Here is a 13364-nt window from a genome sequence, read left to right on the forward strand (position 1 = left end):
TTGTGGACCGATGGCGCCGAGTGTGGGGGCCGTGAGCATGGTTGACGGCCCATGGCTGCCAGGGAGGGAGGGCCCTTGGTAGCCAGACCCAAGGCTGCTTCTGCTTCTTTACCCAGACTCCTCTCGTCTTTCCAGGTGGTCTACAAGAACAACGACTTCAAGCTGGAGCTGTCCCGCCTGGCTAAGGAAGGGGACCCGAAGATGAAGCTGCAGGGGGATTTGTCTTTTCGTTGCGAGGATGTGGCTGCCCTGGACCCTGTGACCTTTGAGAGTCCCGAGGCCTTTGTTGCGCTGCCCCGCTGGAGCGCCAAGCGCACTGGCTCCATCTCCCTGGACTTCCGAACCACTGAGCCCAATGGGTTGCTGCTCTTCAGCCAGGGCCGGCGGGCTGGGGCCGGGGTAGGCAGCCACAGCTCTGCCCAGAGGGCTGACTACTTTGCCATGGAGCTGTTGGATGGTTACCTCTATCTTCTGCTGGACATGGGCTCTGGGGGCATCAAGCTGCGGGCGTCCAGCCGCAAGGTCAATGACGGCGAATGGTGCCACGTGGACTTCCAGAGGGATGGGCGCAAAGGTCAGGAGGCCTCTGGTCCCTCCCTCCCTTCCCTTGGTCACTCTTCTATACCTGCCCAGCCTCTCAAGCTTTCATTTCCTGCTCCTAGTCTCCTCTCCCAGTCCTTTGGACCTCCCGTCACTGTGAGCTGGCAGAAGACACAGGACCGCTCTTCCCCAAGGGTCGTGTGGATGGGAAAGAGCACATCTAAAAACACTAGCATAGCACCTAGCAGAGATGTCCCATGTCTTGAAAAAAATAATTCTCAAAGCCAGGAGTGGTGACTCACACATGCAGTCCCAGCACTCAGGAGACAAAGGCAGGATTGTCGTAAGTTTGAGGCCAGTTTGAACTATATAGTGAGGTCCAGACCAGCCAGGGCTGCATAGTCAAAACAAAACAAAGAAAGTAGCTTTACAGCTTTATCTGGAGCCTTATTTCTTTAGCTTATAAGGAAACAGCTATCCCCACTGTCTGAGAGCATTGCTCCTAGGACCCCCAAAGACATCAGAATCCTCTATGCTCAAACCCTGTATAAAAGGTGCTATAGCATTGCATATCACCTGTACACACCTTCTGGGTAACTTACGTACTCTCTCAAGTCCTCAACATACCCGATAGAAGGTAGACACTGGGGCTCAGCTGCTGGAGTGCTTGCCCAGCATTGGTGAAGCCTGGGTTCCATCCCCAGTGCCCCATTAACCAGGCATGGTGGTGCTTGCCCATAATCCCAGTACGGGGGAGGTAGAGGCAGGAAGATCAAGAGTTCAAGGTTACCTTCAACTGCATAAGGGATTTGGGGCTAGCCTTGGTTGGAGAGAGAAAGAGAGGGAGAGAGAGAAAATATAAATGCTATATAATAGTTACATAATAGTTTTTGTGATGGTCCTTATTATGTTGTTTGGTGAATAAGGACAGCAGTATCCGTCTGTGTTTAGTTCAGACAATTCTTCCCTTGAATATTTCCATCCATGTTGGGTTGGATGAATGCAGAGCCTGAGAACACTGCAGCTGCATGGTTCTCTGAGAACTAACTGTGGCTGACAGACTGTTCACCTCATTCTGGCCGTCAGAGACGCAGTGACTAGGCCGCCACACCTGTCCGGCCATGAGAGTTCCAGATCAAGGGGGGGAGGGGTAGCTGGCTAGGCTGTACCTGACCCTGCTTAGCCTCTGGGGCTGAATGGCGCTGGATATATGCTGAGTGGTGTTGTTCTAGCCGCCCTCTCCTCCGTGCGTCCTGTTCAGCCTCCCTCTCCTGTCCAGGCGCTTGTTTGCTGTCTGCTAATTCTGGCGTGCTTGCCTCCATCTCGTTGAACCTAAGTAAGAGAATTGAGACAAATGAGGCCTGACACATTATCTCATTTAAGGGCTTATCAACGTCAGCTAAAATTTCACATTCCTGCAGCTGTCACCGCTGCTGACCTGAGAGTCAGGTGGAGTGACCGCATCTGCTCACAGAGAGGAGGGGACTGCTGGGCTCCCCATCCCTCTTCCCTCACCACAGAAATCCATGAGCGAGGACGCTAGCCCTGGGCTCTGCCCTCATGACAGTGATGGTGGCTCTTCACTGACAGCCTCTAGTGGTCCCCACAGGTGGGCAGTCATCCTCGGGCTGGACATCCATCCAGGAGCTTGGGGAAGCTGCTTAGACCGTTCCCCGTTTTCCTACATCCCCACACCCCAGTGTTGGCATTGAGCCTAGGGCCTGCTCCTGCTGAGCCACACCCCAGACTCCCTTTTCCTGTTTTTATATATTTTCTAATGTGTCTTATGCTGCAGCATGTGTGCAGAGGTCAGGGGACATTTTGGGGAGCTGGTTCTGGCTTTCCCCCTTGTTGAGAAAGGTTCTCTCTTGTTTCTGCTGCTTCCCAGCATACCCCAGGCGAGTTGGCTTCTGGGTGACTGTCTCCATCCCTCATTGTGACCTAGGAGTGCTGGGACCTTGGTCACATGCAACCACATCTTTATGTGTGTTCACAGGATCCAGCTTGGGTTGTCAACTTTGCCTCGCAAGTGCCTCATATGCTCATCTGTCTCCTTGGCCCTCCACGGTTGTGTTACATTTAGTTCTTTTTAGTTTGTTTCTGAAACTGGTAAATTGCATATCACAGTCTTAATCATTAATCGTGATTGGGACATTGATTCCACTCATGTTGCTGCGCAGCCCTCACCACCATCCAGGTGCAGATTTTTCATCTTCCCAAGCTGAAATTGTCTCTATTAAAGATAAGCACTCCTCCCCCCGCCCTGCCTCTGGCCACCATCAATCTGAGACTTTAGATTAGTGAAGTCACATGGTATTTCTCTTTCCTCCTCTTTTTCCATCCTCACGTGTTTATGTCCATGTTTGTGTGTATATTGGGGCACCTGTATGTGGGTGCACATATGTGGAGATTTAAGGCTGATGTCAGGAATCATTCATCTTCTTTAATGAGGTAGGATCTCTCAATCAAACCCTGAGCTCACAGATATGGCCAGCCAGCTTGCTCCGGGGATCCCTTGCCTCTGCCTTCCAAGGCTGAAATTACAGGTGGGCTACTATACCCACTTGGCATTTATGTGAGTTTCTGGGGATTTGAACTCTGGGCCTCATACACGAGGAGCAAACACATTAAGCACTGAGCCATCTCCCCAGCTCCCCTTTTTTGCCTATTTACCTTCCTTCCTTCTGACCCAGGGGCTTGCATCTAGCCCAGGCTGACTTTAAATCAAGATCCTGCTGCCTTAGCCTCCAGAGTACTGGGATGCGCCACCGTATCCGCCTTGTGTCTTCTTGTGCCTGGCTGTTTCAATGGGTACAGTGTCTTTCGGGGTTCACCTGTATTGTAGTGTGAGTCAGACTCCCTTCTTCTGAAGTCTGAGTAAGTCCCAGGGCCATGCTCACACCCAGTTTGTCTGTTCTCCCGTCAATGAATGAGTCAGGTTGCTCGTGTTTTGTATTTGGAGTGACTGGAGCAGAGGCCAGAGCACACGCCAGTCTCCTCTCCAGAGCTGTCTGCTCTGCTGAACACCTCTCTTCTTAGCCTTTCTTTCCTGCCCTCTTCTCCTCACACTCAGTTCTTGCTGAGATTCCAGCAGCCAAAGCATGGGTGACAGGAGGCTCTGCGGATTCTGGGCGATCCTGTTAGGGCTTAGCAGGTAGAAGCTTTTACTGGTCAGGTCTGATGGCCCGAGTTTGTTCCCCAGGTTCCTCAGTAGAAGGGGAGAACTGACTCCTGAATATCATTCTCTGTCCTCATACACATACACAGCACATACATCACAGCACACACACAACACACACATCGCAGCACACACAGCCATTACAACACGATATATCACAACACATACAGCACACACATCACAACACACATACATCACAACACACATACATCACAACACACATACATCACAACACACACATACAATACACATATATATCACAACACACATCACAGCACATACATCACAGCACACACAACACACAGATCACAACACACACAACACATACACATATATCACAGCACACACAGCCATCACAATACATACAACACACATCACAACATACATCCATCACAACACACATATATATCACAACACACAGATCACAACACATCATAACACACATATATCACAACACACAGATCACAATACACACATATTGCAAAAACATACATACCTCACCACACCCACACCCACCCACACCCACCCCCCCNNCCCTCCCCCCCCCCCCCCCCCCCCCCCCCCCCCCCCCCCCCCCACACACACACGCTTTAGGGTCTGGAGAGAGTCCACCTGCTGCTCTTTCAGAGGATGTGAGCTCAGTTCCTAGACCTCACCAGAAGGCTCACAACCACCTGTAACTCCAGCTCCAGGGGATCCCACGCCTTCTTCTGCCTCTGTAGGCAGGTGCACACATGTACACATGCATAATAATAAATAATTCCTTGAACAGCAGTGACTTGGAGCTGGGGAGGTGGCTTAGCAGTGAATGATATGTTTTGCTTTAACAGAAGACCTGGGTTTTCCGGGTTCCCAGCACACGGCGGCTCACATCCACACACACATGCAGGCACACACATATACACAAGATAAAAGTAAATAAATCTTAAAACAAAAGACTTTACAAGAAGCCTGGCATGGTAGTGCACACACCTTTAAGCCCAGCACTCGGGAAGCAGAGGCACGTGGCTCTCTGTGAGTTCAAGGCCAGCCTGGTCTACAGAGTGAGTCCTAGGACAGCTAGAGCTGGTACACAGAGAAACCCTATGGGGGGTGTGAAGACTTTACAAGGGAGCCCAGGAGATGGGTAGGGTTTTGAAGAAGGGACTGGCTGCTAGTAGGAGCTGCGTCTGCAAAGAAGGCTTCCGCTTTGCTCCTCGAGTTCCATCGACTCTGCTCAGATCTGACCTCTCCCCATCCCCCTCCCTTTCAAGATGCCCACCGTACTTATGTCTCAGAGGCCCAGTGGCTCCTTATCACTCCTAAACCTTGCTAGAAGCTTTGCTTTTATTTATTTTTTTTACACAGGATGGCACTATGTAGCCAGGTTGGCCTCAAACACGTGGCAGTCATTCTGCCTCTACCTCCTGAGTATTGGGCTCATAAGTGTGAACCGCCATGCCTGGTGCCACCGCTGCCCTGACCCCTTCCTCCTTTCTTCTTTTAAGAGTTTGTCATTGAAAAGGGAAACACGGGATAAAAAATATAGGGCTCTCAGGCATAGTGGCACTTGCCTTTAATCCTAGCGTTCAGGAGAGAGAGGTAGGTGGAGCTCAGTGAGTTCAAGGCCAGCTTGGTCTACAGAGCGAGTTATAAGCAGCCAGTGCTACACAGTAATTATATCACACACACACACACACACACCACACATACCACACATACACAACACACAATCCACACATACACAACACACACATACCACACACACCACACACACCACACATACACACACACCACACACATACCACACATACACAACACACATACACAACACACATATACCACACATACACACCACACACATACCACACATACATAACACACACATACCACACATGCACACATACATACCACACACGCACACACATGTAGAGAGATTGATCAGTGGTTAAGAGTGTGTACTGCCCTTGTAGAAGACCCGAGTTTGTTTCCTGGTACCCCCTCCCATTGGCTGGCTCACAATTGCCTGTACCTCCAGTTCCTGGAGACCTGATGATTCTTGCTGGATCGGTGTGTGTCTGCACTCATAGGAACATACTCTCACAGAGACATACACATGCATGCATAATTTAAGACAGATCTTCAGAGCAGGCAACCTAGCACTAGAAGGAGGGGTTAAGGCTGCCCTAGTCTACATAGTGAGTTCTAGGCCAACCAGAGTTATATAGTGAGATCCTATGTCAAGAAAAAAATCTTTAGCAAGTATTAACAAGCTTGGAACAATGGTACATGCCTATGCCAGCACTTGGGAGTTGAGGCAGGTGGATCACAGGTTCAAGGTTGTCTTTGGTGATGTAAAATCATTCTGGTCTGCATGATACCCTGATTAAAAAGTCAAAACCAAAAAAAAAAATCCTGAACCAGAACAAATGAATAGCACACACACACACACACACACACACACACACACGGGGTTGCTGGACTTAGTGACACACATCTGTAAGTTCAACCCTCTGTTAGGAGGAAGCACAAAGATTTTCTAAGTTCTAGGCTATATATAGGAATCTGGCCTATATAAGGAGCTCCAGGGTAGCTAGGGCTACATAAACAAGTCTCTGTCTTACAACCCTCCCCAACCCTCCCCTCCACACACAGAGATTCAATTATCACAGTTTCCTGCAGGATCTCTGGTCTGAGTGATCTGACCCGTTTAGGCCACAGGACTTTGGATGTATGTGCCGCCTGGATAGTTTGGAGGTCTCTTGTAGGTGGCGAGAGGGATCTGGACAGAGGTCTAGAGCCCATTGCGGCTGGGTGGGGTCTGGGACTGGCTCTCAAGCTCCTGGGCTTGAGGGCTTAAGTTAGGTAGTTTGCGCAGAGGGTAAGTGAGGCTAGACCCCAGGGCCAAGGGTCATGCTCTTGAGCCCACTGTTGGGTGCAGGATGGAGGGGGGCCTCAGTAGTGAAATTGGGACACCCCTTTCCAAATTCGACTTCTCTCCCCACTGAGGCTCACTCTCCATTGGTCCCCAGGCTCCATCTCTGTGAACAGCCGCAGCACGCCATTCTTGGCTACGGGAGAGAGCGAGGTCCTGGACCTGGAGAGTGAGCTGTACCTGGGCGGCCTCCCTGAGGGTGGCCGGGTGGACCTGCCGCTGCCTCCTGAGGTGTGGACAGCTGCTCTGCGGGCTGGCTATGTGGGCTGTGTTCGAGACCTCTTCATAGATGGACGGAGTCGAGACCTCCGGGGCCTGGCGGAGGCCCAGGGGGCTGCGGGTGTTGCCCCCTTCTGCTCCCGGGAGACGCTGAAGCAGTGTGCGTCAGCCCCCTGCCGAAATGGAGGTGTCTGTCGAGAAGGCTGGAACCGGTTCGTCTGTGACTGCATCGGGACCGGCTTTCTGGGTCGGGTCTGTGAGAGAGGTGAGCCTGGGCTTGGTCTCGGGTGTCCTGAGTCTGAAGGACCCCACTTTTCCATGCTGCACCCCTCTTCAGAGCACCCCTCAGGCCAGCCCAGACTTCTCTCCCGGTAATGACTCTCTTATTTTCTCTCTCTCTTCCCTTTCCATCCCCCCCCCCCCCCCTCCCCCCCCCCCCCCCCCCCCGTTTCTCTGGCCTCTGTTCTCTACCCCCGGGGCAGAGGCCACTGTCCTAAGCTATGATGGCTCCATGTACATGAAGATCATGCTGCCCAATGCCATGCACACGGAGGCAGAAGATGTGTCCCTGCGTTTCATGTCCCAGAGAGCCTATGGACTCATGATGGCCACCACCTCCAGGGAGTCAGCTGACACGCTGCGCCTCGAGCTGGACGGGGGGCAGGCGAAGCTCACCGTCAACCTCGGTAACCACCCCAATCCTTTGCTGGCCTCTCCCCAGCCTGCCTCTGACCTACACTCCCCTCTGTCTGGAGAAGCTGGTGGTGGCACCAGCCAGAGGTGACTCTGGCAGTTTGGAAATAGGTAGCAGCAACCTGAATCTGAGCCTCTGAGGGCTATGTCTCTCTGTCCAGACCCAGAACACAGCCACACACACCTGTCAGAATGCGTCTGAGCGTGATAACTGTCCTCTCAAGTCACTTCCATGGAGTGTTGGTGGCATCTGTCTTGCACGCACAAGATGGCACACACTCATTCTTGTCTTGCTCATTCACGGGCTTCTTCATTATGGAATTACTTGTTGACACCTGCTAGGTACAATCCTGCGCTCAGCTCAGCCCAGTGGCAGATATGAGGACAGCAAACAGCTGGCCCTGGCAGGCAGCCACACTTGGCCGTTCTGCTTAGATCATACTGTCTCTGGGATGCGGTATGCAGGTTCCTGTGTGCACTCTGGACACAGGAACATGCTACCTCACACTTGTCACGCAGCTTATGTTCATGGCCGTGTCCCATGTGAGTCCCATTGGTGTTCTGGGAAGACACCAGCTGACCAGGCAGGCATTGTAGACCAGGCCAGCCTCAAACTCACAGAGATCCACCTGCTCTGCCTCCTGAGTGCTAAGATTAAAGGTGTAATGGCTGGGGAGGTGCCTGTGTCAAGCCCAGGCCGTGGGAAGTGTAGTTTTGGGTGGGGTATCAGTTTGCTGGCTCTTTCTACCAGACTACTCACTGTCTCTGCTCTTGCCCACGGGTGAGAACAGGGTCTACGCATCCCTGTTGCTCCTCGGGGCACAGAAGGCATGCCAGGTTATCTGTTAGATTATCATGGGCCTTGGTGTTTGCGGTCACAATGGAGAGAGAAGGCAGAGTTACTTGTCTGGCTGGTTTCTAAGGGACTTCTTGTGAGGGCCAGCTATATGCCAGGTCAGGATCCAGAGTGAGGAGGCCGCCTCACAGACTACAGTGCAGGGCACCCTGAGTGGAGAGGCCCTACGGTGTTCAGGCTGCTGGTGCAGCTGTCCACTGAACACTATGGAAGTGCCACAACCAAGGACCTGCCCTGTAGAAGCCTTCAAGGCCCAAAGTCTAAGCAGAGCACCGTGCGTTCTGGTAATGGGGAAAAGGGGGGCTCTCTAGAACACCAGGGCTTTGACACCTACCCGGATTCTCATCCTACGCTTGATCTCTGAAGCATCTCTGGGGTAGATTGTGGACTTTGGAGGCCTTGTTTAGATACTTGTGGCGACACCCTCATTGCTCACCTCGATTCTCAGGTCAAGGATAGGCTGGAAGGTTGTGAGAGTTACCAGGGTCTCACGCTGGTTTGAGGCAGTACCTACAGCCCTGTTCTGACCTACAGTCACAGGTCACCGCGTGAATGGCAGATGGCAACTCCGCCCTCTCCCCAGATCTATTCCCTTGGTGCTGTCCTAGAGCGAAGGTCCTGTCCAGGGCCCCGTGTGTCCTTCTGCCTCCTTCAGTCTCCCTGCACTGGTTCATGCATGTGGTCTCACACGGCTAAGTGCTTGCCTTTGCTCTGTTTGGTGGGACCAAGCAGGGGAAGCCCATGGCCTTCATCCTCAGAGAGAAGACAGATGCTCTGGCATCCTTGGACTGTTCTTGTTTCTCCGGGAAGAAGCTGGAGTTCTTTAGATGAGAGATGGCATCCTTGGTCAGGAAATCTTGTCTTGGCAGGCCCTTGGGACCTAACCCTTGGGATTTAACCTTTTTCCACAGGCTTACCTTTCTGTCTGTGCCTCATGAATCTCAGAAGTCAGAACAAGATCCAGAGAGATCTAGTCTGAATGCCCCAGACTGATGACAGCCACCAGCCTGCGCCCTATTCTCATCTACAGAAACATGGGTGCTGAGAGCTAATCTCTAGCAGACAAAGCTGAGACCAGACACTTGGCGCAGACACATCTGTCTGCGGATTCCTCTTGAGGGCACAGAGGTGTGTAAGCACCAACTACACTCCAGTGTGGCACCTCAGCCCGGGCGGGGGACCCAAGATGGGGCCAGGTCCGTGACTTGCACATAGTGTCTCCAGTCCAGTCTAGCCCCGAATTCTGTATTCTCCATCCTGTGACCACCTAGGGCCTACTGGACTCCAGACAGGCAGCAGCAGCGAGGCCATCATTCCGGGCCGGACTCACTGCTAAGGAACTAGAGGTTTGTTGCCTATGTGTAGGTACTAGAGACACAGCGGTCTGTCCAGCTGCCCAGCCTGGAGCTGAGATGGAGAGTTCTGGGCTGGGGGTCAGAAGACCAGGGTCCAGCCCTGGAATATTTGGAGAGCTCTGGGATGGGGGTCAGAAGACCAGGGTCCAGCCCTGGAATCTTTCGTCGCTGGGTAAGTTAATTTCCCTCCCAAAGCCTGCTCTTTTCCTTTTAAAAACAGGGCTAAGAATCTTCCCCCAAGCACCCGAGGCATCAGCCTGGTGGGTAAAATGCTTGCCTTGCAAGTGTGAGGACCCGAGTTTAATCTCCAGCAATGCATTTGTAATTCCAGGAGGGGAAGCAGAGACAGGAAGATCCCTGGGGCTTACTGGCTTGCTAGTCTAGCCTGGCTGGTGAACTCCAGATCACAGTGAGAGACTGTCTCAAAAATCTAGGTAGACGGCTTCCTAGGGATGGACACCTGAGGGTGACCCCGGTTTGGCCTCCAGATCTACTCCAATGAGGCACTTCAGCGTGGGAGAGGAACCCAAGTTGGAGCCAGGTGCAAGGCCTGCTTCTACATAGCATCACCAATACAGACTAGCCCCTTATTCCCATCCTGTGACCCACCCGGGGCCTGCTGGGCTCCAGACAGGCAGCAGCAGTGAGGCCATAGTTCTGGGCTGGGCTTGCTGCTAAGGAACTAGAGGTTTGGTCTCTGATTTGTGGTCTGTGTCTGTAGAGAGGGAGGCCAGAGGTTCAGAGGTCACACAGGTAGTCAGTCACACCGTTCAGACTGTCAGGCATAGACACTCAGAGGTGGTCCTGAAGAAAGAGCAGAGGTACCAGACCAGGCCCTGGTAGAAGGGGCCTTCCTCTGACATGGACACTCTGACCACTGGGCTCTTCTTCCTTAGCCCCTCCTGGCCTTCTCAGGTCTCCCCTTGCTCCTACGTTCTCACTGGTTTTGCCCTCTTGAGCCTTGCTCATGTTTTAAGTCAGCAGGAAAACACATGATGCCCCAGAGCCCTTTAACTCCCGGGGCATGGAAGAGCCCACGCCTTCCCACCTGGGGGCTGGGAGGCTGGGAGCCTGAGTGGAGAAGACACCAGGGCCAAGTGATCCCATTCTTGATACAAAGCCTCTTGAGAGGAATGGCTGGGTGTTTTTGAAATTCCTTGCATGGAGCTGGGGGCTGGATGTCTTCACCCCACTTCCCACCCCCAGAAGTGAGTTAGACCAAGCCAGGGGACTGTGTTCTTTCCATTCATTTTGTTCTCAGTGGGCTGTTTTCTCCCCATCCACCCCACCCCACCCCACCCCACCCCACCTCACCCCACCCCACCCCATCCCATCCCATCCCACCTCACCCCACCCCACCCCACCCCACCCCACCCCACCCCATCCCATCCCATCCCATCCATGTTCATGCCGTCACCCTGATCTTGTGTCTGGCATCAGTGTGCCCATCTCTGCTCCTGGGGCGCTGGCGGCTGACTAACGGGTTCCTGGTTATCACTCTCTGAACAGCATTCTGAGGAATGTGTGCCCGCTCTCCCTGCTCTCTTCTGGGAGGAGCCTGCCTCTGTGGATACCCATCTTCAAGGGGGCTTCTGAGGGGAATCACTGCAGGGTAGGCTGGAATTGTCACCTCTTCTCTGGACAGATGGACATCCTGACACTCCTGGTATATCCTCTCCTTGGGATAGAAAAGTCAAGCGTTTTGCTTGGCCCTGTTCCTTTATAGGAGACTGACCTGCCCTTCCAGCCCCCTTTTTCTTTTTTGGACCCTTCATGGGTGAAGACTCTGCTGGCTGGAGAGAGCCCCTGGGACCTGAAACCAGGGCCTGGCACCCTCCCCCTCATCCTGACCTTCCCTCTGTTCCTGGTTCTTCCTCTTCTCTCTCTGTCCTTACTCAGCCTCCTTCCCCTCACTGTGACCCCTCACTTCCTCTTGTGTCTGTCCCTTGGTGCCCAGGCTTTGGCTCAGGGTCCCTGCTGCTCCTCCCACTCTGCTGTGGTTGACAACGCGTGTGGAGCTCAGCTGTACTGTCCGAGGCGCTTGTGACCTGCAGAGCCGCAGGGGCTGCTTACCACCACTGCAGGAACCTTCCCCGGCCCTAGGGATGCAGCTGCATCCTGGGCTGTCGGGCACCTGGGCAGAACTTGTTCATGGAGAACCCTCGTGAGGCCAGGGCCTCACTCTTCACTAGGGTTAGAGATTGTCCCCTGGAAGGCAGGGACACACCCTCAGCCTGCCCCAGCCTCTCAGCACTGAGGAAGAGAAGGCCAGGCCTCGAGAGATCTGCCTAAAGTCACACAGCAGTCTGTGTAGGACTGAGGTGAGGGCCTAGCTCCCCTGACTCATAGTCCCATCACTCCAGCCTGGCCAGTGCCCCCTAAGGGCACACTAGAACTTCAAATGACCCAGGGCTCTTGGGGGCCCGGGATGTTGGCTCTGTGTAGCACAAATCTTAATGATAAAAACTCAAAGTCAGATATTGGGGTAAATGCTGAAAGATCAGAGAGGTGAAGGAGCCGGCCACTAGACAGATGTTTTTCCCCTCTACTGAGTCCTCAGACCAAAGGGGGCAAAATCCTGTCTCCATGAATCCTCAAACTGGATGGGCTGGGCTCCTGTCTCCCGCCACCTCTCTGTGGCCAGCTGTATTCCTTTCTGTCTCCACTTTCCTAGTGCTGGGATTAAAGCACGTGACTCTCAAGTACTGGGATTAAAGGTGTGAGCCATCACCACCTGGCTTTGTTTCTCTGAGACTGGATCAAGCTTGTACAGCCCAGGGTGGCCTTGAACTCACAGAGATCTGTCTGTATCTGCCTTCTGAGTTCTACGATTAAAGGTGTGTGCCACCACTGCCTGGCCTCTATGGCTAACTAGTGACTAGCTCTGCACTCTGATTTTCCGTCACGTTTTATTTGTTAGATTACAAACAAAATATCACCACAGCTTTGTGTAAATCTGGGTTTTCTAACCATAAGAGACCCTTCCAGACTTGAGACTGGGGACAGCAATGCCAGGCCCAGGGTAGGATTGAGGACCTTGCTTGCCACTCACTTGCACTGGGCCTAGAAGTCACATTTTGCAGATCTTGGCATCCCTCTCTGAGGCCTTGACTCCTCCTTAGGGAAACTGACAAAACACTTGTTCTTCAGGGTGGAGGAGTGCGTTGACCCCTAGTGGAAGCTCGGTGCCCCCAGGGCGGGGTAGATGGAAGGAAGGTTCCTGTAGGGGTGGTGCCAGCCACTGGGGCTTTGGGAGGTCTATGGCCTTAGGAAGGGGGCCCTGGGGCAGACCCCTCTTTTGAGCTTAGAGCTTGAGGAGTGACTTGTCACACCTGAGCTCTAAGCAGGGTGTCATCCCAGAGCAGGGGATGCAGGGACCCTGGCCTGCCCTACCCATATCCCTCCCAGGGATTGGGTAGATGTGGGGTCGGCCAAGCCCTCATCCCCTGGCTAGCCCCTGTACGGCTGAGATTCCCGAGGTGCCCGTCTCCCTCAGACATGAGAGGCCTGGGCCCCTCAAAAAGGGGCACACAAGCCCTCTTCCTACCACCTGACTGCCCTGCCTCTTGACTTTGGGAAGGGTTAAAGCCCTCTTGGGGGCAGGAAGGA

At 53.2% G+C, this 13364-nt stretch overlaps 1 protein-coding gene across 1 annotated transcript in view; it reads left to right on the top strand.

The window, feature by feature from the left end:
* Nucleotides 1-13364, top strand: part of Nrxn2 (neurexin 2) — a 112417-nt gene that overhangs the window by 55393 nt on the left and 43660 nt on the right. The window contains exons 8-10 of the mRNA XM_050136628.1: nucleotides 136-574; nucleotides 6730-7116; nucleotides 7334-7537. Of these exons, the coding sequence (XP_049992585.1) occupies nucleotides 136-574; nucleotides 6730-7116; nucleotides 7334-7537 (1030 nt within the window). The remainder of the gene's footprint in view (nucleotides 1-135; nucleotides 575-6729; nucleotides 7117-7333; nucleotides 7538-13364) is intronic.

Source organism: Alexandromys fortis, unplaced genomic scaffold (genome assembly GCF_014885135.2).
Source record: "Alexandromys fortis isolate MF-2015 unplaced genomic scaffold, M_Fortis_MF-2015_v1.1 scaffold_3, whole genome shotgun sequence".
NCBI classification, from domain to species: Eukaryota; Metazoa; Chordata; class Mammalia; order Rodentia; family Cricetidae; genus Alexandromys; species Alexandromys fortis.